This window comes from Ambystoma mexicanum, chromosome 1q (genome assembly GCF_040938575.1).
Source record: "Ambystoma mexicanum isolate Mex_15411 chromosome 1q, UKY_AmexF1_1, whole genome shotgun sequence".
Taxonomy (NCBI): domain Eukaryota; kingdom Metazoa; phylum Chordata; class Amphibia; order Caudata; family Ambystomatidae; genus Ambystoma; species Ambystoma mexicanum.
This window is the reverse complement of record NC_090922.1, coordinates 66,783,250-66,810,314: the sequence shown is the minus strand read 5'-3', so window position 1 is coordinate 66,810,314 and position 27,065 is coordinate 66,783,250. Positions and strand designations below refer to the sequence as shown.

Sequence of the window (27,065 nt, the reverse complement as noted above, 5' to 3'; positions counted from 1 at the left end):
GTGCTTTGCCCTGATTATAGTGTGCTTTTGTGTTCCCCCTTTTATCCATGTTGGGAAGTGTGATGGAAATCAGGTGAGTGTAATGGCCAGTAATTGCCTGACTCTGCCTGACCATTGTGTTGGGACATGTCAGGCATACGGCTCGCTTGTTAGTCCGTTTTCTCTCACAGTGAGCTGTCCGTGAGAAGGTGTTTGTGTCGGGAACGGTGGGTAAGGGGGGGTGGTTTCAGTTCCTAGGTATCCTTCCTGGTAGGATGGGGAAAAGGTGTTAAAAGGAAGGGGATACTGCTTGTCACCATCTGGTCTCCCACTCCCCGAAGACCCCCCATCCAGATGATCCTCCCGCACTGGTCCACCCCCAGGAACTGGATCCAAAAGTGGCGGCCGTGTCCTAGCCACCTGGATGACAGATCCCCAGGGACTAGCGGGTGAGGCACCTTCAGGTTTCTCACAGAGTTCATTTGAAAACAAGTATTTTATACCCCATTGTGGATTTATTGGAGTACACTAGAATATGGGGCATTTCAAATTAATATTCAGTATAAAAACGTTCTCTTCTGTGTACATAGAATGTTCAGAAAAAGGTGCAATGCTTCTTCAAGTGTGAGAAGAAAAAATGGTATACGTTACGCGAGGCAATACAAAGATTAAGATTACCTAGAAAAGATGTTTTTTTTTTGGCACTACTAAAAGATGGAGTGCAGAGGGAAGAAAGCAATGGAATTGAGACGTTGGAAATGTATCAACTGTATAAAAAGCGAGGATTGGATGGGAAAGAGCGTTACAAACAGGTGAAGCGACAGGAAGTATATAAGCATAGGAGGGATGAGGTGCCTTCTGTGCCCCCTCCTGATGAGGGCGAGGAGTCGTCTTCGGTGCGTCTCCCCTTTCCCAACCGACTTATGCAGATTTGAGGAAAATGGTGAACGCGATGGTGGAGATGGGGAGTCTAAACACATGCACTCAAAGTACGAATAGGATTGTGGTCAAACTCCAGTAATAACTGCCCATATTAAGGTAGACCGAAGAACTCAAGTAAAGGTGAAGTTATTTCGACAGTCAGGGAATATCCAGGAGGTATGCGCCTTAATTGATACTGGGGCGGAGGCCTCATTAATGCATGGAAATCGTTTGAGTTTCAAGGGAACACATTTTATGATCACTGGTTTGGGGGAAAAGAGACGCCTGCTGTTCAGATTAAACTTGATATGAAGATTGGAAATTTGAAAAGGGACACCGATCAGGTATTGGTGATTCCTATTCCCAAATAAATTATTGGATTTGACATCCTGGAGGGATTAACGCTTGGATTGGGAGGAAAACCAGTTCGGAGTGAGTGCTTTAATTTGTACTCCAGTGATGGTAGGAAAATTGAAAATACCCCTGGTGCAGGTTCCCATAGTCATCAAACAAGTATCCATGAAACAATATCGAATTCCTGGGCGGGGGAGGGGGGGCAGAAGGAAATAGCGGACACTATTAAAGGATATGTAGAAGCTGGTGTATTACACCCCGTAACCATGACTTGGAACAATCCGATCTAGCCTGTCAAGAAGCCAGACAGAAGTTACAGTAGGACTGTTGATTATCGCGATGTGAATAAATCTACTTCTCCGTTAATATCTGCAGTACCTGATGCAGCGACTTTGATTGAAAATGTACAGAAGTTTGAGGGAAGCTGGTATGCAGTGCTAGATTTGGCTAATGCCGCCTTTACCGTACCGATTAATGATGAATGTGGGGCGCAATTTGCATTTTCCTGGATTGGGAGGCAGTATACTTTTAGTTTTATTGCATTTTATATAGCGCACCATTGACCCAGGGGTGTAAGGGCGCATAACAGTACATACAACAAAAACATAGATTACTGCTATCAGCATATGAATAATATGTCAAAAGGCACCCCTAGAAAAAAGGCGTGTACCGGGATGCACGTCAAGTTAAGCACAGAAGAACCTCTAGGGAGATATTTGCATTTTCTTAAAAAGGCAGGTAAGGAGCTGCTTCCACAACCCACTAAGACGCAGTCACTGTCGGGTTGTGTACACCAGTCCTCCAACCTCAGTCTACGCATGATCTTCAAATCCGACAGTGTGACTACGCCAGGACCTGTCCTGTCCAAACCAAGCAAGGAACTTAAAGCGTAATGCTTTTCTTGACTCTATAGTTTCAGCCTCCGGAATGTTGGTAATGATCAAGTTCCTGTCATCCATAATGAAGTCCTGGAGACTATTGGCCTGAGTTATTGGCATTTGTGATTTCCTTAGATGTAGACTTCGCACAGCTACCCTTTTAAAGTTGACATCGACTGTAAGAAGTTTAACTGCTTTGTCATCAGCAATGGTAGTTGAAAATGCGGGGGGAATTCCCTTTCATTTCAATGTTAGAAGTTTTCGCCCTCTCCTTGACTGCCGATGTTAACCCCTTGGAATCCAGAGACTCCTCAATAATCTGGGCAGTTTATGTGACTTGGTCTCTCAGTTCCCTTTTTATGCTGACTTGACTAGATTCATCCAGCTTCAACACTTGTGGCCAAACAGCAAAAGTGCTATGCCCATTAGTCTGTGAAACAGTATTCGAACTAGATTGATGTAGATCAGCTACCCAATCGTTCAGTGAGTCAACCAGTAAGGCCAAGTCAAATGGGCTGGAACATAGTAAAGCTCATTAGCAATATTGGCCATAAGGATAGGCCATTGCGAGGAAGGGACACACACTGACTGTGTGGACATAGCTGCCAGCGAGCGAAGTTCCATTTGCTGAACTAAAGGTATCAGATTCAACCTTATTCTCTGCGGGTAGCGGGCCCCGCACACCAATCTTCATTGATGGGCTTCTCCCAGCCCCACCCTTCTCGGCTAGCTCCATAGCTTAAACTGCAGTCCTCCGAAGGAGGAGGGGACTCGCGGGTGCAGGGCAGAGCAGACACTGAGCAGTGACACGAGTTTCCTGCTCACATGTGTTATGAGCCTTACTTCACAAGCCACAGTCCCGACTGCCCGACCCACCGGCCAAGCCATGGGGCAGCAGAGGGAGCATTCTAATCAACCGGCATGGGGCGTGAAGCGCGGGTCCCATATGGTTCCGCAACGGAGCTCCAGCAGCCAGCTCACACGCCGACTCCGCAAGGATGCTTAGAGGAAAGGCCCTTACCTTTCTGATGTCAAGCCGCACGGCACCTGAGTGATGCCGCCGACGCCCGACGCTTCTCTCTTTCCGCACACATGCCAGCAGTCAATTCCCCATTTCCAAATCCTGCCTATGGGCTACACGTATAGCCCAACAATCTGTCACCGACTTGTGGCAGAACACCTGGATAAAATTCCATGTAAACCAGATGTACAAATTGTGCATTACATTGATGACATTTTGATGTAAGAGGTGGGGATTCTACTCATCGGCACACCCACTCCCTCCTTCCCTGCAGCTCTCTGGCCGGCCTCTTAGCCCTCCTCCCTCTTCCACCTGCAAGGCAAAAATCCTTGGTCATCTTCGCCTCTGCACTCTCCTTCTCCCCTCACATCTCTGACATCTCTAAGAGGTCTCACTACCAGCTGCACCTCCTTAGAGGTATTCTTCCTTTCCTATCCTTCCCCCAGAAGCTCACCGTCTCCAGAGCCCTGGTCCTCTCCAAGCTGGACTACTGTAACAGCCTTTATCTAAATCTTTCTGCCTCCACTCTCCGCCCTCTGCAACTTATCCAGAACAGGACTGCGAGACTTGTCCTTGGCCTCAAACCCAGGGATCGTATCTCTCCAGGACTGAAATCTCTGCACTGGCTCCCAGTGGCTGCGAGGATTACATTCAAAACCCTCTGCATTGTACACAAGGCCTTCTGGGGTCTGGGGCTGAAATACCTTCAACTCTCTTCCTAAATATCTTCCTTCTCGAGCTCTTCGCTCATCTGCCTCCAACTCCCTCAGGGTCAGTCGCTTCTCCAAGTAACAAGTTTGTGGCAGATTACTCTCTTCGCAGGGGCCTCTCTCTGGAACAGACTTCCTGCCTCCCTGAAACTCGAGGAGAACCATCTCCGGTTCCGGAAACAGCTCAAAACCTTCCTCTTTGCTTCTGCTTTCTCTCCTCGCTTGCTGAATTCCTGACTGAAATTGCACTAGTTACCTGGCCACCCTCTCTGATCTCTGGCCCAGGTCCTGTCAACTCCCCACCTGCACTGCCTCCCTGGCAACCTCTGCACTTGGGGACAGTTTTCTGTATCCCTTCAGCCCCCTTTCCATCACTTGTCTGCACTTCCTTGCACTTGCCACCAGCTGGCTGTTTTATCTGTTTTATTTATCTTATTTCTCCAGCATGGGGTCTGGCATGGATTCACATGCTCATGAATATTCCCCGTCGTCAGGCTGGGAATCCTCGGTAAAGAAAAAACCAGTATCAGTTTCGTTTCTGATCTGTCTTTCGTAGTAATAACCAATCACTGGTCTCTGCGTCATACTGACCACAGCCAATGACTGCCCTCTACCTAAGCACCGCCTCTGGCAGCCATCTTCAGAATTTTACCGCACGTTCATGTGTTGGGATCCTCGTGCTATTGCTCTCGAGCGTTAGTGCTTTTTTTCACGCTTTTTCACAAATGGAAGAGGTTCTCTGTCTGGTGCCACGCACAGAAGATTAACCCTCTACGGATTACGGCTCCCCAAGTACTGCCGTACCTGCTGACGCTGGCCAAAGCTGGTCTGGCACACGCGTCCATCAAGATTCATCTTGCTGCGATCTCCCGATACACCAGAACCACGGGGCGGACGTCTTTGTGGTCTCATCGTCTGGTGAAAGAGTTCATGAAGGGACTGTTCAGATCGTTCCCGCCGGTGAAGGCTCCGGCCCCGGCGTGGGAGCTCAACGTGGTGCTGACCAAGCTCATGGGACCTCCGTTCGAGCCTCTGCACTCGGCCCCGTTGAAGTTTCTATCGTGGAAAACAGCTTTTCTTGTGGCCATCACCTCCGCACGACGAGTGGGAGAGATCCAGGCCCTTTCCTGCAAGGCCCCGTACTTGACTTTCCACGACACGAGGGTAGTGCTCAGGACGCACCCCTCCTTCATGCCCAAGGTGCCGTCGGACTTCCATCTCAACGAACCCTTGGTGTTGCCTGTGTTCTTCCCGTCGCCTTCGTCGCCGGCTGAGAGGACTTTGCACTCGCTGGATGTGGCTAGAGCGCTGAAGTTCTACGTAGACCGCACGAAGTGTTTTCGGAAGACGTCACAACTCTTTGTGAACTTTGGACCTGTCAATCAGGGGAAGGCCCTCTCGAAGGCTTCCATTTCCAGATGGCTCTCCGGCTGTATCATGTACTGTCATCGGTTGGCAAACCGACCGCTGCCTGGCCGTCCGAGAGCCCATTCCACCAGAGCGATCGCAGCTACCACGGCGTTCCTATCTGGTGTGCCCCTGCTGGACATATGCAGGGCCGCTACGTGGAGGTCGACGCACACCTTCACGAAATTCTACTGCATCGACCGGGATTCCAGGAAGGAGTCCAGGGTCGGCCAAGCAGTGCTGCGCAACCTGTTCGCCTGAGGTGAGCCTGGTGAGGAGGTAAGATGCTTAATGTTGAGTTTATGTGATGCTTAATGTTGAGCCTTTGCCACCTCCCGTGGTTGTGCATGTGTGTACTGCTATGTATTCTTTATTCATGAGCATGTGAATCCATGCCAGACCCCATGCTGGAGAAGGAACAAGTTACTTATCTGTAACTGTTGTTCTCCAGCATGGGTCTGGCATGGATTCACATGCGAACCCTCCCGCCTACCCCTCTGCGGCTCTTCACTTGGTCATACTGCCACTTCACGTGCTTCCAAATCTGAAGATGGCTGCCAGAGGCGGTGCTTAGGTAGAGGGCAGTCATTGGCTGTGGTCAGTATGACGCAGAGACCAGTGATTGGTTATTACTACGAAAGACAGATCAGAAACGAAACTGATACTGGTTTTTTCTTTACCGAGGATTCCCAGCCTGACGACGGGGAATATTCATGAGCATGTGAATCCATGCCAGACCCATGCTGGAGAACAACAGTTACAGGTAAGTAACTTGTTCCTTATTCCACTTCCCATGTACTGCACTTTCCCCTCTTCCCTCCCCCGCACTTTTCCTGTCCCCGCTTCCCATGCACTTGCGCAATCTGAATGACACCTGGCCTAGTAGGATCGTTGTCTGTCCTCCCTTTGCCTCCTCGCACCTTGAAACACTTGTGTATAGGCACGTTATAAATGCCATATCATACACGGAAAGGACGAGAATAGTGTACAAGTGCACTTAAACCTTATCATGGAAGGACTCCGGAAGGAAGTGTGGGAGATTAATGAGACTAAAACACAAAGTCCGGCAGAGACTGTGATCTTTCTGGGAATTCAGTGGCACAACGGGCATCGTGAAATGGTGCCAAAAGCTGTGCAAAAAATTCTCGAGTTTCCCACTCCCAGAACGAAAAAGCAAACTCAGCAATTTATTGGGCTGTTTGGATTTTGGAGACAACACATACTACATTTGGGACAGATCTTGCTACCCCTTTACAAAGTGACACGCAAGACATTTGATTTTGATTGGGGTGAAGAACAAGATGTAGCATTCCAATTAGCCAAAGACACTATACAGAATGTGCTTGATTTATGGCCATTGAGAGACGGGGAGGTGGAACTGAATGTATCGGTACAGACACCTATGCGAATTGGAGTTTGTGGCAAAAACAAGACAGAAAGCGAGTGCCCTTAGGATTTTGGAGTAGAAATGCGGGTGACAGATAGGCTCCCTTCGATAAACAGTTGTTGGCTTGCTATTGGGCATTTGTGGATACTGAACAAATGACAGTGGGTCATGATATATTAATCAGACCAGAAATACTGATTATGCAGTGGGTACTGAGCTCCCCTAAAACACATTAAATAGGGCATGCAAAAGAGGCCAGTATTATCAAATGGAAATGGTACATTCAAGATTGTGCCAAAACTGGAAAGGGTGGAGCAGTGAAATTACATGAGCAGGTGGCAGGGGTCCCATTAATGGACCTAGAGTCTGAGGAGAATAGAAACACTGATGAATCCTCCTTGAAATTGGGAATCCCCTATGGGGAATTAACAAATGAGCAGATTACTGATGGTTCAGCCAAATATGTGCAAACTTAGCGACACTGGAAAGCTGTTGCATACAATTCTAAGACACAAAAGGTGCTAACAATTCCGCCAAAGGAAAGAGTAGTCAATTTGCAGAATTGTATGCAGTTTATCAGGCCCTAACGCAAGAGACACCTGGGTATTGGTACATCTATACAGACTCACGGTCTGGATTGATTGTATGGCTGCCTACTTGGCAAAAGAATGGATGGAAAATGCATGCCAAAGCGAGCTGAAGAAAAGAATGATGGCAAGACACACAGAAATGCTAATGCATACTGCAGTGACTTTGTATCATGTTGACGCGCATTGAGCAACGGATTCATTAGAATGGTGGTTCAATTCTGTTGCAGATGGAACATGCCAATATTTCGGTCCTGGACACAAGGGCTAAGGAAGATGATTTGAAGGGGATTGCTAAGTGGACCCACCAGAAGAGTGGGCATCTTGGAGAATCTATCAGACTATCAGGTGGGCGCAAGACAGAGGAATTAGCATTCCCTTAGAAATGGTAAAAACTATAATTTTACAATGGCCCGTGTGTCAACATCAGAGACAAAGATCTATACCACACATAATTCATGGTGCGTTGAAATGGGGTAAATTGCCTGGACAGATTTGGCAGACTGATTATATCGGTCCCCAGCCCATTAGCCGAGGCTGTCAATATGCGTGTACCATTGTGGACACATATTCCGGCTATTTAATGGTGTTGCCATGCAAAAAAGCCACACAATTGAATACGATCAAATTGTTGGATCAAGTGGCTGTGTACTATGGAGTACCCTTGCAGATTCAAAGTGACAATGGGTCATGTTTCAAGGGAAAGCTGGTGTTTAGACTATTGTCAAAAAAAAAGGTCTTGAGTGGACATTCCATGTCCTATATCACACTGAGGCTTCAAGGCTAATTGAGAGAATGAATGGATTGTTGAAAGAACAGCTGTGCAAAACCGGTGAGGGCTCCCTGAAAGGATGGCGAGAGCGACTGTTGGACGTGGTCCAGATCCTTAATAATCATCCGGTGGAGAATGGTGAGACTCCATTGATGCGTATGTTAACACCGGCCCTGCAAGTCCGACCTAACAATATGATGGAAACCCTTTTGTATTGGGAAATGTCCCCTGGGGCATTGGCTCCTTATCGCACCACCCCTGAATCTGCTGGGGTGGATTTGCATGCAAGGGAAGAGATCTGACTTGAACCCATGGGATTAATTGCCCGCAGATCTGGGCTAGCCCTGCAAGGTATTTAGGTGTTGGGAGGGATTGTGGATGCAGACTATCAAGGAGAAATCAAGATAATTCTTATGAATAGCAGAGAAAATATGCTGCCTATTCCATAGGGGAGATAGCGTGGCACAGCTTATATTAGTATCTGTGAAACTATCCCTAGTGAAGAAGGGGGAGCCACCCACGATGGTGAAAACTCGTGGGGACAGAGTTCTTGGCTCATCAGATACAATGAATCCGACGTGCAGAGTTCTTTTTCCGTTTGATTATTGTAAGTTCTTCTCGAACACGAATCGCAAATGGAAGAACATGACTCATTATTACTTACGATATCACTCCAGCTGTCACTTGTTATCAAATGACTTGTGATCCGAATTATATTGGTAAATGTGAACTGTTAAGTTTGAACAATGATGTGGAAAGATCAAATTTTGAGCAGCGGTTATGTGCGTGACCAAGAAGTGTATGTTTCGATGTATCTAATACGTTGTGTAACCATATTGTCTTGTCTGCTAGTCACTTATATCATGTGAAACTTGCTACAGGGTGGTTGTTCACCTGTGGGAACTATACTTATTCATATATCCCTGCTAACATTTCAGGTGGCCTCTGTGCTTTAACACGTCTTGGTTTAATGATGTTTTCTTTGCAACCTGTTATTCGGCGGTCTACGCGAGCCACTCTCTATACTGCCCTGTAACCTGATTGTAATTCAGATGTACATTTGTTGTCAGAAGCTGAAGTATTAGCCTTGGCTATCTCCTTAATAGGGATTTGGGGTCTTGCTGCTGGAGGATATAAAACAATGATTAAACTTTCTTGCTTAGTAGTGAAGGGGCTTAATGAAACCTTGCAGGCGTTAGCAGAATTATTGTTAGATAATAGACATTTTAGGCAGACTATTTTGCAGAATAGAGCTGCCATCAATTATTTGTTTTTGAAGCCTAATTTAGGTTGTAATGCAGTAGAAGGAATGTGTTTTAATTTGGAAGATCACTTCAGTTCTATTGAAAAACATATCGGTGGGCTAAAAGACCTTATTGCCTGTGTAACCCGAGATCAGGACGGGGGTTGGTTGGGTCTGTTATTTGTATGGATTCCTGAAACATTGCATTGCGTTTTTAGTTTGATTATTGTAGTTTTTGTTATTTTGATTTCTTGTTGTTGTTGCGTTTCCTGCATTCCAAATTCGGGGAAGATGTTTTGTAAATTCTGGGAACCATCTTTTTGCCCATTGGTTTATGGTAGTTGATTGTCCAAGGGATGGAGTGTAGTGCGCGTGCGAAAAGAGAAGAGGTATTCCTCTTGTGAAAGCAGATAGATTTTGGACCCCGGGTGATGCAGTTTCGCTGAGAGGGAGGATGCTCGGCTCCAGACCCCGTTAGTACGAGTGATCTCTCTGCCTACCTGCTCTGGCACTAAACAGTGTTGTGCGGGCCGAGATCAAGGTGTCTTCTGCAACCAGTCTAACAGTGAAGCTGTTTTCTTTTGATTATATGTATTAGAATAGATATTGTGTGTATGTATAAAGGGTGAATAAAGGGCCTACATCGAGCCACCTGTCATATAACCAGTGGTGAGTGGTTTTTCCTGTCTATCTGAGTCCAATAAGTTGTCTTGTTGGGTTCTGGGAGGGGAAGGGGCGTAAGTTCAAGGTCCCTACACGTGCCCAAAACAAAGCCAAAAGCAAGACACTCCTCACCTTTTTGCCTGGGCCAATTGCTGGCTTCCCTTTCCCCAGAGGGGGGGTGTTACACTTAAGTAAAAGCATTAGAAGGGTCGTAAGCCCTGCCCTTTATTGGTCTGTCGGCTTCCAGCAATGGCAGCTCGCGGCAGCAAAAGTCAGACTCAAGGTTCGAGTTTGCATAAGGGCTTGCAAGTGTGTATTATGGGATGCTAGAATAACAGCGGGACGGATCTGCGGCCCTGTAATGGGGAACTGCATTGCCTTTGTGGTGGGTTTGTTGCACAGCTGAGCGAGTGCTCTGCATTTTAGTGCTGGGTGTATCTGTTTTTTGGAGGCCAGGTCACATGGGGCTCTGTGTTTGCTTTCTCAGTGTATGGATGGTCTGCATTCTGGGGATTTTACTGTTTTCGGTTGGGCTGCTCACTTTTCCACCACTGGGTCTTCCGGGAACTGTAGTTGCCTAGTGGAAACAAACTTGCCAGCATTGTGCAGTACAGGCATGGGATAAGACCAGGTGGTCTTTGTTTCATGCATGCATGTACGAACAGAAGGGACTGGGGCCCTCCCAACTTCCACACTCTGCCTCTGTGGCAGAACTGTCTCTGGGAGTCTGTGCGATATGCCTCTCGCCCCAGGTCGGGTGGGGTTGGGGGTAGGGTCCCCATTCCCTCTTGGCAGGAGTAGGTCACTGACCCCTTCACAATCTTTTCTATTCTCACTCTTACTTCCCGTCCCCTTTCCTCCATACTGTATGGGCGACCCTTGCGAGGGACGGGAGACGGAACCTTTTTCACCAGAAAAAAACTCCTTCCCCATTAAATTTAGAGGCACGTGGGGGCACGGCCCTTGGAGCATGCACTCGCCTGACTCCGCCCACCGCCGCCACTCCTCAATCCCTTTTTCCACGTCGATGGGAACGGGCCGATTTCACCAGTGCTCCTGGGTTTGGCTTTGGCCATGTAATACCACGTGCTCTTCCCCGGTTATTTCTTTTATCGTTTTTGTCTTTTCAATTAGGTACCTGGTCCTCCGACTCCACGCTGCTCCTGGCGTATGTCGACTTCAAGGGGCTTCAGCAAGTTTCCAGCCTGCGAGGGGCTCTTCCCTACGTCCGATCCCCACGCCCTTTGCCCCGACCACGGCTGGGAAGGCTGTTCCGTGTGCGACACACTGACTACATGTGCTCTGAAGAGCAGACTAGCTAGGTGGAGGGAGCTCTTCCAGAAGTCCCCTCCGGAGAACCTAAAGGACTTTGTCAAACATTGTTCGAGGCCAAAGACAATGCCTCTATTTACCATCGCACCCCGTAAGGGCGACTCCTTCCCAAGGAAGCACCTGAGCGGGAGGAACCTCTTGGGTTCTAGCACCAGCACACGTACCGAGGGTAGTCCAGGTAACAGCCTTAGGGCCGAGGGGTCTCCGGATCATTCCGGTATCAGTGCTGAGGGACTGCAAGGTTTTTTTACCAGGGTCCTCCCGGAGGGGCAATGCCCTAGTACCGGCAGCATGTCCGAGGGGGTGCCCATACGCAGCACTACCGGCAGTTCTGCTGAGGGCAATACATCTTCCAGTCCACGGCCTGAGGTGCCGGGTAGGCCTCATGTTCCAACACCAACCGTCTTGAGTGAGGCTGGGCCCAGTGAGCCAAGCACCACGACTCGGGCACGTGGCAGGCAGCTCGACAAGATGGCCGCTGTGCCAGACACAATGGCTGCTCATCCAAAGCCTCCCCTAGGAATGGAATGGAATGGAATGAAGTGGGGGGTGGGACTGGTGTCAACCAGGTACGTGTCCTAAAGCCTATCCATCAGCAGCGCAGGGCACTTATCCACTGCACCCCAGGCAGAGTGTGCCCCGGCCCCAGCAGCCATCAGCCACCCCGTGAATATCTCCTGCCAACTCTTCAGCCTCCGAAGACAGGTTCTTCAAAAGGTTCCTATCATTGATGAGAACCCCACAAATGTGGGCCATCCTTGGGGATGCTATCAGGGACATGCTCCCCCTGTTCACTCCATCGGTGCCCATAGTCATTCCTCACATGGCTCTGGCGCCTCAGGCCCCAGTGCAGCCCCCGCTGCCCATACCAGCTCCTTCAATTCCAGTTCCCCTGCCTCCCACAGTTAAGGTGGTTCTGCACCAGCCTCCGGTTCTGGTTTCCACACCTCAACCCACGGCGCCCAGTACTCCATCTCCATCTCCATCTCCAGTTCCGGACCCTCCGGACACTCGTGTGGACACAGATGAGGAGGAGAACCCCAACATGCCGTCCTCTGCCAGGGCCTTCCATGAACGCCTTGCAGGTCTGGCAGAATATTTGGGCATTCCATAGCTCAAGGTCGAACAACCCAAGGAGGGGGGTCTTGGCAGAAGTCCTCACCTTAAGACACCGAACCAGAATGGGAACCTGATGCAGAAAGATGTCGTTGCCCTGGCCAAAAAGGGGTGGCTCAAGCCGCACTCGGGCCAGCCTGTTAACCAGCGCCTCAACGCCAAGTACAGGCAGATGGAGGGGGATACACTCTTGCTTTCGGCTCATCCTCAGCCACACTCCTCAGTGATCGCTGGGGCGCCACTCTATTCTAAACCTCAGTCGTCCTCGGCCACCTTCTCCTCGACGCTACTAGGCAAGGAGGAGATGATCTTGGAGGCGTACGGGAAGAAGCTGTAATCCCCCTGCCTCCCTGCACCTGCGTGAAGCCAACGCCGATTCCATGCTGGTGGTGGATTTCCTCCCAGAACTTCCGGCCCAGAGCCAAGCGCACTTAAAGGCGGGTCTCGGAGAAGCCAGGCTGGTGGCGCAGGACATCATGGAGTCCACCATGGCCCACATCGATGCCTCTGGCCGGGCCATCTGCATCGCCACTGACATGAGAAGGATGGCCTGGCTCCAGGCTACTAAATTTAATCCTGATGTCCAGGAATGCATATTGGACCTAGCATTCGAGGGTAGTGACCTCATTCAATCCACCACTGATGAGGAATTGGATAAAAAGAACCGCTTGCAAACCGCAAAGTCTTTATCTATTCTTACGAAGGCCACGCCTAAGGCGTACACCCGGTCACATCAACTCTCCGACAAGGGGCAGGCGTTTGGCGGGTTCCCGGGCTTCCAAGAACGGAATTTCAGACAACCAGACTGTTCTCCGAGTCAGCATCGGCAGAAACAACAAAAGGGGGGGGGGGCAAGGGTTTTTTCCAGCCCCCCCTCCTCTGCTACAGCCTCAGAGGAAAGAAGGCCCCGCGTGTCTCCAGTGGGGGGCATGCTTGCCTTTCATGTGCAATTTTGGCGCCAGACTTATTCGGAGCCCTGGATCCTATCTGTAGTCTCCACGGGGTACCGCATACCGGTCCCTTCCTCTCCTCCCTCCTCCACTCCTCTCCCACAGATTGGGAAAGCAACTCTGTTGGCAGAGAGCCGTTCACTCGTTGAGAGCCAGGCAGTGGAGCAAGCCCCAACCTCCCAGCCAGGATTGGGCTTCTGTTCTAGGATTTTCGCCATACAGAAGAACAACCAGGCTGGCCTGAGAGTTATGACCTTTCCACCCTCAACCTCTGCCTTCCTCTACTAAATTTCAAGATGGTTACGCCAGCGCTCATCGCAGAGACACTGGACAGGGGAGATTAGATGTGCTCCCTGGATCTGAAGGACGCTTATCTACATGTCCCGATTTGGCAGGCTCATCGGTCCTTACTGAGGTTCAGGATCATGGGCTGCCATTTCCAATACAAGGTGCTACCCTTTGGCCTCAACTCAGTTTGCAGCCTTATGGAATCAGGAGAAGGGCTCACAAGCTGAGCCAGTCAGCATTCCTCTGTTTCTCCACTCGGACTTCACTTGGTGGTCTGCGGACTGCAACCTGTGGCCGGGCAAGCCCTTCAGGCAGCCTACCCCTCAAGTCACCATTACTATGGACTCTTCTTTGGAGGGCTGGGGTGCCGCTCTGGACAGGACAGCCACGGCGTCCAGAGTCTGGACTCATCTGGCTGGCCCTCGAGGCCTTTTTTTCCTCTCATGGGGGGCAAGGCAGTACTGATCCAGACAGACAACTCCACCAGCATGTATTATGTCAACAAGCAGGGCGGTACCAAGTCCCCTCCACTGTGCAACTTAGCGATCAGCATGTGGGAATGGGCACTGGAGAACAACATCTACCTCATGGCCGTCTACCTCCCGGGGGAGTCCAACCTGGAAGCTGACCGGCTCAGCAGACTGGGACCGGACAATTACTACTGACAATTGAACGACCTGGTACTAAAGGAGATATTCCTCAGATGGGGGCACCACAAGTGGATCGGTTTGCCTCCTGGGACAACAGGAAATGCCAGCAGTTTGCCTCATGGCAAGGTCAGGGCCCCGGCTCCCTGGGCGATGCGTTCCAGATACCTTGGAACGGCATGAAGGAGTATGCCTTCCCGCCCACACCCCTTGTCCACAGGGTAATCTGCTAAATCAAGGAGTCTTGCCACCTCATTATCATCCTGATGGCTCCCTGGTGGCCGGCGAGACCATGGTTCTCCGAGCTCCTCAGCCTATCGGACAGACCACCCATTCTCCTACCGCTGGGCCCAGCTCATCTCCTGGCACAGCAGAGGGGCAGAGTAGTCCACTTTGCCATGCACAAGCTAGTCCCCACAGCGTGGTTCCTGAGCAAGTCACGCTGAAGCACTTGTCTTTCTCAGGCTAACCTAGAAATTGTTCAGGGGGCCAGAAGCAAGGCTGCTAGGACCCAATGCAAGAGCAAATGGTCTAGATTCTGCCATTGGGCCGACTGTAAGGAGATCGACCCCACCCCCCCCCTTAGATGCACGTTGGATGACGTGCTTTCATTTTCGGCACACCTTGCCCACTCTGGCGTACAGGAACACATGCCGCACATATTTGGCAGCTATTGGGGCTTACAGGAATTCGGAGGAGGGCGTATTTTCCTCCAACCCGGTGGTCAAGTGACACCTGGCAGCCTCCACAGACTCTACCCGCCTATAAAGAAACCACACCCCGTGTGGGACCTCAATGTAGTTTTGGGCACCTTAGCGCACAAACCATTCGAGCCAATGCCATCCGTGGACATCAGGCTGGTCACCATTAAGACCGCTCTCCTGGTGGACCTCACCTCAACTCGCAGAGTCAGCGAGTTACAGACAATGGTAGCGTCAGAGCCCTGCACGACTTTTCACAATGACAAGGTGGTCCTACGGACGCACCCTGCACTCCCACCCAAGGTAACCTCCTCTTTCCATCTTAACGAGGAGATAGTCTTACCCACTTTCTTCGCTGACCCCAAGGACGAACCGCAGAGGGTCTCGCACTGTCTGGATGTCAGACGCACTCTAAAATACTAGCTGGATAGGACCAAGGACTTCCGCAAATCGGACGCCCGTCTTTGTCACATTCGGTGGGTCAAGGCCCGGTAATCGGGCTTCTAAGGCTTCCATAGCAAGGTGGATGGTTTCGGCCATCGAGGAGGCCTATGAGAGGCAGCACAAGCCATTGTCAGCGAATATGCATGCTCACGCTGTCAGAGCCAAGGCCACGGCCATTGCATTCCACATGGGCCTCCCCTTCGGCTTTCTGTAAGCACTACTGTTTGGACGCCGCCACTAGGTCAGATGCGGCCTTCGGATAGGCGGTACTAAAACCTGTTTTCTTAAGGAGGGTCTCCTCTCTACCCTAGGGCTACATTCATTTGTAATCGCCCATACAGTATGGAGGAAAGGTGACGGGACGGAAGAGTAATTAATAGTTACTCACCATAGTGACTAACATACTCTTAGTCCATAGTCCCCTTTCCTCCATACGTCCCTCCTTCCTGCCCCCTTATAATACTAGAGTCATTAGGTAATGTTAAACATTGTCGACACGTCAATGGGGACTGAGGAGTGGCAGTGGTGGGCGGAGTCAGGCGAGCGCATGCTTCCAGGACCGCGCGCCTCTAACTTAAAGGGGAAGGTTTTTTCTGGTGAAAAAGGTTCTCGCGTCCCTCGCAAGGGATGCCCATAAAGTATGGAGGAAAGGGGACTGTGGACTAGGAGTATGTTAGTCACTATGGTGAGTAATTACTAATTTATCGCACCAGAAAAACAAAAATGGACCATCTCGAGACCTGACTGGATCATCTCACCTACTTCATTTTGGTTTTACATGGTTGGCGTGTCCTTTTTATATTTTTTTATCCCGTCTGTCTCGGGTTTCTGTTCTTGTAGCCTTCACCAGAATCCATTGTGCGGTCCCCGAAGCCTGTGTTGGCCTTCATCTTTATGGGATCCCAGTGGCACGTCACCTGGTCTCCTTCACAAGTTGTTGATAAATTGGCTTCTCGGCAGGGGACCGATGGTGTTAGAACCACTGACTCCCATTAATTCTGTTCCCCCAAGGTCTCTACATGGGGTCCAGTGATTACCTCCACCCTGGGGCCCTGACTTCAACCCCTTTTTCCACTCCTCTCGAACACCTAGTCTGAACTTTATCCTCACCTTGATACCACAAACACTTACATCTTCATGCCTGTAGTCCCTGCTTTAGGGCAACAACGCATCCTTGTACCTTTCTGGTCTGGCTTACTAACTGGCGTTTGTTAAAAGGCAGCATCAACCTCCTTGTTCTTTACCAGCCACCTACTGATTTAATCTACCATCTCCTTTTCCCACTTCTGTCTCCACTTTCTTCATTCCAGCCCTCTTAATGTTCTCTGACTTGCGCCAAACACCTGCTCCAGCTTACTCCCCAAAACCCTCCCATACCTTCTGAAGTGCATTGCAGATTTATATAGTTCTGGGAGCCCTCCCCACGAGCTGGTCCTTTTGGAATTATCTGCATCTCTCCCAGCCAAGTGGTGCATGCTCCTGATTGGTTGTAGTCCTTTTCTACACCTGGGCTCAGCGGGAAGCAGGAAGACTGGGCTAAGTTTATAAAAGTAGGCAGTATCCATTTTTCAGTTTCCTCCCCTTCATCAAGTTCCTGTCTATCTGGGACCAGTCGGTGGAGTATAAGCCTAGCAGTGATGTGTATGTTTTGAATATCCTTTTTCTCCCTCAGTTTAGTGGACTGCTCCACTTGCTGGTTTCGTGGTCGGTTTTCAGTTTCATTGTGACTTGCAGAGCGAGCTGCACTCTTGAGCGCCTTTTGTTTGCATGATCTCTAGTGCATCCATTGCTTAAGTATATGTCTGTGCGGGGCTGGCGTCCTGTCACAAGGGTTCACAGTTGAAAGGGCCCATCGCACCCTCAAAAGAACGCCTCCCCCAGGAGCTCCGCTGAGGCCAATTATTGCTAAAATCCTTAATTATCATGACAAAGAAAGCATTTTAGTTTTCTCCAGAACAGGTGGTAGAATCCAAAGAGACTCAGCAACTCTGGCAATATATCCAGACTACACAAATCAAGTCCAACTGAGACGAGCACAATTCGTACCCACCAAAGAAAGACTCCGACAACAAAGAATCAAATACGTGCTCCTCTATCCTGCAAAACTGAAAATAATCCACAACGGAAAATCGCTGTTTTTCGAAACGCTGGAAACAATCAACCATTGGATGGATGAACAAAACTTGGCTGAGATCCCAGAGGAACAAGAAGAACTGCTAACAAATGAAGCAAGCAGCCATAGCACACACAACCTAAAACACTGCCAGCACATTGCAAATGAGGAAACGTAAACAGGAACTCGGCACCCTAAGACTACCACGCTCCAACTAAGGAATTGTTTCAAACGGCCTCTTTTGCCCGGTTACGGCACTATATCCCTTACCCAAATCCAAAAAGTTTGATGGAGTCATGAAAACATTTGTTTGGAGGAGAAGTCAATGCAGGAAAACTTGACTGACAACAGAGTGCGCGCCTTGTCACTAATTCTTAACCATTGTTCCAGGAGTCCCGGGCTCAAAAGGCTGCAGCACCAGGGCCATCATGCCTTACAATGGAGAGCCATAAGCATGGCTTTCCCCCTCCCCTATCCAGGGTAAGATTTGTACTATGGAGGGAGTTATTTCCAGTCACCTGCAAGAGAATCAAAGAGCGGAAAATACAAGTACCAGAATCCTTAGAGACATTTTGTCAATTAACCTGCAACACCTGAAAAGGAAATGAAGACACGCCTGAAAAGCTAAAGAAATGTAGCCTCCCTGAAGATTGATGGAGTCATGAAAACGTTTGTTTGGAGAAGAAGTCAATGCAGGAAAACTTGACTGGCAACAGAGTGCGCGCCTTGTCACTAATTCTTAACCAAATCCAAAATAGACTAGGAGTTCCTCGTAGTACTCAACCACAGACGCCCCCGGGACCCAACAGGAAGATGATGGTGAAGCCTCTACAGAACCACGCCGATGGGCACCAAGTTGAATTTTATGTTACAATACACTTGTTCAAGTCACAAATAGCGACAACCTGTAGACTGGGTGATCAGCCCAGCAGCAAGTTGCAAGAAATCCAAAGATCACAGAAGCAAAGGATGCTCAAGAACAGAGTTGCGGAGCGGCCGCAGAGAAACCAGATACACGAAAAGGAAAATAGCACCATAACCAGTGGCAGCCGGAAGATAAAGGAGAAATATCAGAGCAAATGTACTTACCTTACAGCGAAGTGGAACCACGAGGGGGGAAGTACCCAATACTGAAAAAAAGAGACATACAAGAGAGAACACATATCAGATGGCAGTCACCTTGAGAATCGCCACATGGAATGTACGTGGCCTGAATAGTTACGTTGAGAGGATGAGTTATGTTATACTTGCGCAGGAAAGCCATCCAGATCACTCTACTACAGGAAACCCACTTAATGCCAGACAAAGAAGAACACATATTTAGCTAATGGAGAGGCAAAGCATACAGCTCTGCATACTCTAATTACGCAAGGGGAGTACTCGTATGAATTTCCCCTGGAGTACCACACCGGAAGCTACACACGTATTCTGACAAGGAAGGGAGAATGATTCTATGGCATGGATACATAGACAGAAAAGAGTTTTGAGTAATTAACACATATGCACCTAATCAGAACGTGCCAACGTTCTACCGCTCACTATATCCCACCCTGTTCTCTTATAGAGGTGCCCACTGGATTTGGGGAGGAGATATTTGCATATTAGACCCAGCCTAGATAGGTTGGTAGGCTCACAACGGGCCCCCCCGCTACCCTTCCAAACTTTAGCATGAGATCTAGAACTTCAAGAAATATGGTGCTGGCTGCATCAGACCAAACAGGAATATTCATTCTATTCAAGCGTGAACAAATGGGTGAAATGGACCTCAGAAAAGTCTGCGATAGAGCAAAATCAATCTAAAGAGTATCTTGTTTTGTAAATGAGTTTTTTCGGTGAAATCACTGATGCATGAGACAGTTGGTTTGGTTTTCTTAGCCTTGATAACTTGATTTAATTGCAAGTTGCTTAAAAAATACATTCAATTTGAATTGTAGAATCATTCAAATTTGAAACATCAATGTCGTTTTTGATGAAGTAAAGGTTCAGTATCTATAAAAATATGGTTTCAATCGAGTCCTTTGTCAAAAATTAGAGGTCAATTTGTCAGAAAGAAAAAATTATTTGTATTTAGAAATGTCCAACACTTTCCTATACTTTGAAATGTCCAAACACTTTCCCGACATGTGTTTCCCTGTCTATTTCCTGACGGTTCCTCAGGGGTTTAGTGGTTGACTCTTGTCAAAGAAATGGTGTAAATTAACCTCACAATTCAAAATTGTCAGTTACACATTTGAATCCTGTTAGAACAAAACACAAAAGATACAATGTTTATGGTTGTTTAGAAAAAAAACCTAGCATAAGATCTTCATGACTAGCTTTGAAAAGGTTTTACAAATGTTTACAATCTATGGTGTGATTCTAGATCTTAAGCACATAGAAAGCGTACATAAAATATATACAAGAATAGACTAAGTCTTCACAGGGAAGGAACACCTGGGAAGCATTGTTGAAGCCACATATGAAGGCAGGACCCTGCCGGATCATTCACCCATGATAGTACAGAGGGCCCTAGCGGACTGCCCCGCACCAATCCCCACATGGAAATTATGAGCAGAATCATTAGGAGATACCAGTTTTAGGGAAGACCTGAGACTCCAGACCTAACAATTCTTTGAACACAATCTGGGAAGCGTTGAAAGCATGCGAACTGTGTGGGAGGCCTACAAGGTGGTCATACGGGGAGCGGCAATAGCCAAGGCAGGGAAAGTCCAGAAAGACCTTGAAAACCAGATTCACATCTGAGGCCAAGATCAAAGAATTGGAGAAGACAAACTTATGGCTCTAAGACAAAAATGCATAGAACAGTGGGAAAAATTAGGCAACTTCAGCTTTGCAAGTAGACTCTTAGCCTGGCTGATTCTGGGCCTGGACACCAGAGAAGCAATAGAAATAGCAGACGAATGCAGACACATATGGCGATCATAACGGAGATTAATCATGCCTTCAGAGACTTCTACAGCAAGCTCTACGAAGACAGCATGCACTCCAAAAACACAGAAATAAAGGAAACCCTAGAAGACATATGACTGCACACATTAACGAAAGAGCAACGGGTAACACTAGATGGGCCCCCTCACATTAGAGGACCTACAAGGAATCAACTCGTTACCTACTGGGAAAACCCGGGGCAGTGACAGACTCACGCCAGAATTTTATAAATAATACACAGATCTATTAGCCTCGGAAATCCTACAAGAATCATCCGAAACGAGGGTCCTCCCGGACACGATGGAAGAAGCCCTGATACTTCCAATCCTGAAACCAGGCAAAGATAAGATACTATGTGAATCCTATTGACCAATCGCGCTGATGAACCAGGACACCAAGATACTCGCAGCAATTCTAGCAGAACGGCTCAAAAGAGTGGTAACCACCCTGGTCCATCCAGACCAGACAGGATATGTCGCGGGCAGGGCCACAACGGCCAACTTAAGGAGGCTCCAGGCAGTCATAGATGGGTCACATGCCATCGCGGAAGGCAGCGCAGTAGCAGCTCTAGGCGCCATTAAGGCATTTGACTCTGTGCGCTGGGAATTGCTGTTCGCCACCCTAGAACACTTCGGTATAGGACAGGGGTTTATGAGGTGGATTTGCATGCTCTATGCCAGACCATCAACACGAGTCTACACAGGAAAGCACATCTGACTCATTCCTGATCCGCAGAGGCACCAAAAAAGGCTGCCCTCTTTGGCCCCTATTGTATATATGAGAAACTCATTCATGGACACAGGACTGCAAATAGACAAGACCACTCGCATCATATCTCTTTACGCAGACAATCTATTGTTCTACATGAAGATCCAAGAAGACAACCTGGGAACATACTTGGAAGTGCTGGACAATTTCGCACAACTATCAGGAATCTTCATAAGCAAGAACAAATCCTGCCTGTTTCCCCTAGCCGGATGGGCAGGCAAATCAGAAGACCAACTTCCCTGCCTCGATCTCCAATGGAAACCACAAACATTTTGCTACCTAGGCATAAACATATGCCATGACACAGAAGACACCCATAACACCTACATGCTCAGAGCAAAAAGAAGCCTGGAAGCGTCCGTGAAATTCTGGGAAAAACCCTCTAGCCATGATGGGACAAATATCACGGATATAAAAAGTTGCCCTTCCCAGACTACTCTACCATTTTATAAATGTACCCTACCTTATAGCAAAATCATTCCTCAAAGACCTAAATTCTCTTCTAACTAGATTCATATGGGGCAAAGCCCAGAAGAGAGTAACCCTGCAAGTACTATGTAGAGACTACACAGAAGGCGGAGTGCGCTTCCCACATTTTGAGCTACTATCTAGCAGGGCAACTACAACACGTGGCAGGATGGCTGGCCGATACGGAAACAATAGAACATGCCCTGCTGAGCGCCACCGTTTCCCCACATCTCCTCAAGGAAGTGCTGTGGCTCAAGAACAACCTAATAGCACAACCACCGATGCTCCTACAGCTGGGCCACCAAATATGGAGCAGAATGAAGAGAATGCTGAAGGTAGACAAACCGTATTCCCACCTTCCCCCCCCCCCTGCACCGCCCTCCACCAATACCACTGGCGTCTCTAAATGGATCTAGCAGAGAACATCTCAAACAAGGCAGAAACTGCTGGGAGACCAAAGGACTAATCACAATAGGAGACCTAGTCCCCGATGGGACGATACTAGAATTTCAAGTCCTGACCGACTCCCATGAGCTGCACCACGGTCAATATATAACCTATGCAAGACTCACCAGACGGCTAAAGACCAAATGGCCATTTCGACGACCATGCAAACTGAAGACCCAGTGCTAGGAATACTACATGATGTAATCGAAGGGGGACACATGGTATTTAGGATATATCGAACCCTCCTAGAAGCAGTACCCAAAGACCTAACCAAAGAGAAACAGACGTGGGAAACAGAAATAGGAAGAGAAATTACAGACAAAGAATGGACCAAAGTGAAACTATACCCCAAGAAAGTGTCCAGGAATGCCAAATTGAAACAACTACAATTCTATGTACTCTTTAGAGCGTATCTGGCACCGAAAAGGATACCCTGATTCCCTGGAGCAGGCATACAAAGCTGGCCAAAATTCAGCAAAGAGAACGTGGACATAGGTCATATGTTTTGGCTCTGCCCACTAATCTGAACCTAGTGGCAGAAGATAGACCAACGTCTGCAAACAAACGGGATAAAAGGACAAAACTGGACCATCGAAGCCTGCCTCCTTGGCCTATATAAATACCCAAATAAAAACAGAGCAATGAAGAGGATGATCGACCTAGCATGGACACTAGCCAAACGGCGAATAGCAATGAAATGGAAATCCAAAGACGAACCAAGCGTGGAAACATGGTGGAAAGATCTAAAGAGATGGTCTACAGCAGAAAGAGCAGTGTGGTATGAAGCAATGGAAAGAGGAGGGAACTAAAGCTCCACAGACATTACAATGTGGAATACACTAGTACAAAGTCCATTCACCTCACTAGATGATAAACTGCCCTCAACCATATCTCTGGATAAAGACATAAACACAAGATATCTGAAAACAGCTAAGCACCTATTGAACACCTTAAAGACCATCTGACCTAAGGAATGTGCACCATCACAAATTCGGCTGTTGTGACATTAGGGAGGGGGGATGGGAACAGTAAATCAACTGATTGAAAATGCTATGCAAAGCTTACTAAACTTTCAAATTCTATTTGTAAAACCTAATAAAACATAAAAAAGAAAGTATATGCCTGTGCGGTTTGTTCCCACAAATGTCCTTGTGGAAAGTGGGTAAGAGACCGGGTGTTGGAGGATGGGGATTTCATAAGATCCACCCTCGTGTATAAACTGGGTCCTGTAAACCTCTGCGGTGTCAACGCTGGGTGTCGAGTGCTTTAGCGCTCTGACTTCTTGACTCAAAAAATTTTGAGGGCTCATTAATGCAGGCAGATTCATGTGACTGACCCCTGCCACGTGGCTGTGACCAGGGCACTGCAGCCAGAGGATCCCTCCCACGCAACCCCAAAGTCCATCATACATGAGCTTGAAAGTAAACAGCCTTCCTTGTTGCACCCATTCATGTGCCCAAAGCCAGGGTGTGCTCTGTTAACTGTGGGAGAGAGGCTACCCCTCCTGGTGTGTTATCCTCTGCGCGCCTATTACTTATGCGGTGTACTCACTTGACAATCTGGTATTCGTAGGAGCATTTTTGTGGTTGGTTTTTGTATGTGTGTTGGCCACACATCTGAATATTCCCCAATGGCAAACCCACTGGAAGATGAATGGCGGTCCGAATTCTGCTCTTACCATGTTTTTATAGGTTCCTTTTCTCAGTTCAAAATATTTAAATGGCTTGCTGTTTGTATTTGCAGCAGAGTGGAAAGTCATAGTAATATTGTGACATTGAATTTTCAGTAGGGCACTTGCACAGTGTTACGTTTTCTCCGTTTTTGCTGTGATTTCATAAGTCTAGTAGGGAGTGGTAGTTGAGATACCAAAATGATCCATTATTTTATAATCCGTACATCATTTTCATTTAATAATGGTTGCATTGCATCACAAAGCAATGGTCTGTTTTACCATCCTGACCATGTCTCTCTGTTTTCCCTTAGACTGATTGAGCTGCACTCATCTGATGGCAGGTACACCCTGATACTTCGCTGTATGGATAGTGCAACAGCGCACTCATGGTTCATGGCTATCCACACCAACATCATGGCACTCCTCCCGCAGGTTTTGGCAGAGCTCAATGCCATGCTTGCTACTGGCATTCCTGCAGGGTCTAACAGAGAGGTCAGACATATTGGCTGGCTGGCAGAACAGGTATGCCTTGAGTGGTTGAAGCCTGCATGTGCGGTGTGTTTTAAAAAAAATATCCAAGTCAATTTGTAGGCGTTTCTTCACCCTGGTAGTCATAGTAACATTATTAATCCCCTTTTATTGCCTTTTTTGTTGTGAGCAGTCACATTCTCTTGTTTGGTCACGCAAAAGGTCAAAGGTTTACCAATTTGCCAACAAAGAAATCATTATGGGAATTTTTGGTGCTCGTGCATCTGTTTTATATTCAAATGATCTGCATAGTCTTCAATCTAACAGAGTAGTACATGTTGTTTACTGAAGTGTAAAGGCTAAACATTGACCCTTTGTTATCCCTACCCTATTTGTATGGGTACCTATAATGCTCCAAGTCTGCACTGTTCAGATTTATTTCCGTCCACTGCTTGTTCAGAGTGGATGTGCGGGGCAAAGAAAAGGCAACAACGCTTAGTGTAGACACCCACTGTGATTCCACAAAGGGTGCAGAGACTTGTCACTTGAGAACAACAATTATGACATCTTTTGGCTCCTGGTCCAAGGCCCCGGGTGCTGACAGCAGAGATGGAAAACACTCCATTTAAATCATCTTGCTGAAGGGCAACACCAAGTTCCAATGGGTCAACACCTGTAAGTTGTGCAGTCATTTTTTGCCACTTAAGCACATTGAATTAAAGCAGCAGTACTGGGCAGCACGTGCCATGGAGGCTGATCATGCAGGAGCCTCTGAAGCTAAGAATCAGTAGAAACTGGAAGTTGTCCAGGTTGAGTAATGAGGGTGGCGAGGGGCTTTCATGGGACACAAGAGGAGACAGTCGGGCTGGTGCATAACAGGAGATAGTTGGTCCTGTCTTACAACTGAAATGTCAGTTGGTAAGCTGGACCATAAAGGTCTGATTGGGCTTTGTTGGCCCAATGCAAGTGCTAGAGCCAGGAGGCAGGGAGTGCTTGTGGTGTGACGGCGTGGAGTAAGTTCAAACTAGGTGACCGAGAGGAGTGGAAAGGGGTAGACGTCAGGGGTCCCAAGGGGAGATGGTACCTTGACCTTCGGTAGAGACCTTGGTGGAACAGAATTAAATGCCCCCTGCCGAGAAGCTAATTTATCAACAACTCGTGAAGGAGACAAGGTGACGTGCCAAAGTGATTCCATACAGAGGTACACCAACACAGGGACTCCACAACCCTGCAGCGGACATTGGTAACGAAGTTTGCTAGAACACCAACCCGAGATAGAGGTTAAAACAAAAAGATGCACCAAATGTGTAAACCCACAATGAAGAAGTATGGAGGGTCTACTTTTGCGTTGGTTTTTCTGGTGTGATCAAGAATCCTCTTCCAGCTGATAGGAAGTTCTGAGTCAACATGAACTACAAAAAAATAAACAAAAAAAAAAGAGTATAAATGTATTCTTTTTCATAGTTAAAAAACATAAAGACATAAATAACTTACACATTTACAAAAAAGTAAGTCTTTTGTGCTCTTGTATAAGAGAGAGAGACCACTGTAGATGCCCATTTTTATCCTTTTTCTTTTCTTTCAATTTACCACGTGAATTAATACACAGTAATCGGCAAACATTCATTTTTGTCCAGTTTTCTCTGATTGGAAGTCCACAAATGTGCAAATGATCCTCTACCTAAACAGCCATTTGTACTGTTAGAATTTACCTACATAGGTATGTTTAGAATGGATTGTGCCCTCTCACGTATTCCTCTTCTTTGATATATTGCATCCAGTGTCAGCTGCTTCGGAAATATTTTCACAGCAAAGGGTGCTGTGCGTTGCCATGTCATCTCGTGTCCCTCGGCCTCCATCAGCTCTTGAGCATGACGTTGGTATATATAGCACGCATCACACCGCTACTTCAGTTCTGTTTATCTGCATGCTTCGGATGGTTCATTACTGTTTTCGAACGTTTTTTCTTTGAAAATTTCAACTCCTAAAACAGGCTTCAAGAGGTGTGTGGATTGTGGGTCGAAGATGCCTATCACAGACACACTGTATCTGCCTCTGGTGCCTTGGAATCGATCACAAGGTCGAAGACTGCACTTGCTGTCAGTCTGTGACGGGAAAGGCCTTCAAGAGGAAACTCTCTCTAGGTAGGCCCCTTTCCAAGTCCCCTTTGACCATTCCTAAGAAGTCATCGTCTGACGAGAGAAACACGAAGGGCACTCCTTGTAAGCGCCCAAAACATTTCAAGTGCTCTTGTTTCAGAAGTGGCTCCCACCATTCTTTGGCTTATCACAAGAAATCTAAGATGAGACTACACCATTCGCTCTCCATCTTCGGACTCCTCGCCCGACCGCAGACGAGTGAGTTTTCCAGGTAAGTCAGCTACCAAAGCCTTATGCCTTTAGATGGTGAAGGTTTGTGAGAAATGTGATTCTTCCCGCTCCTTTGAAAAAGTCTAAGAAGGCTTCTGACCATATGGAGCCTCGAAGAGCTGATAAGGAGTCCCTTAAGGTTGCAGCTCTTGCCCCCTCTAGCCCGGACAAGAAACATTCAAAGCTTCTTTGAGAAGCGCCAGTCTTTGAAGTCTCGAGACAGACTGAAGCCTAATCCTCAAAACTCAACTTCCTTTAACGGGAATGGCTTTGAGTTTCTCGACGACGAAACAATCAATATCGGTGTCTTCGAAGGAAGTGTCGAAGCTTTTCAAACCTCCTGTTTAAAACACGAAGTCTGTCATTTATGAGGGAGACAAGGTCTCTGATCAGGGCACTCCTCCTTTTGGCCTAGAATTTGGAACTCCTAAT

General features: G+C 47.8%; 1 protein-coding gene across 1 annotated transcript in view; it reads left to right on the top strand.

Moving 5' to 3' along the window:
• SNTB2 (syntrophin beta 2) overlaps positions 1-27,065 on the top strand; it is a 471,741-nt gene that overhangs the window by 189,335 nt on the left and 255,341 nt on the right. The window contains exon 3 of the mRNA XM_069635541.1: positions 24,108-24,318. Within this exon, the coding sequence (XP_069491642.1) occupies positions 24,108-24,318 (211 nt within the window). The remainder of the gene's footprint in view (positions 1-24,107; positions 24,319-27,065) is intronic.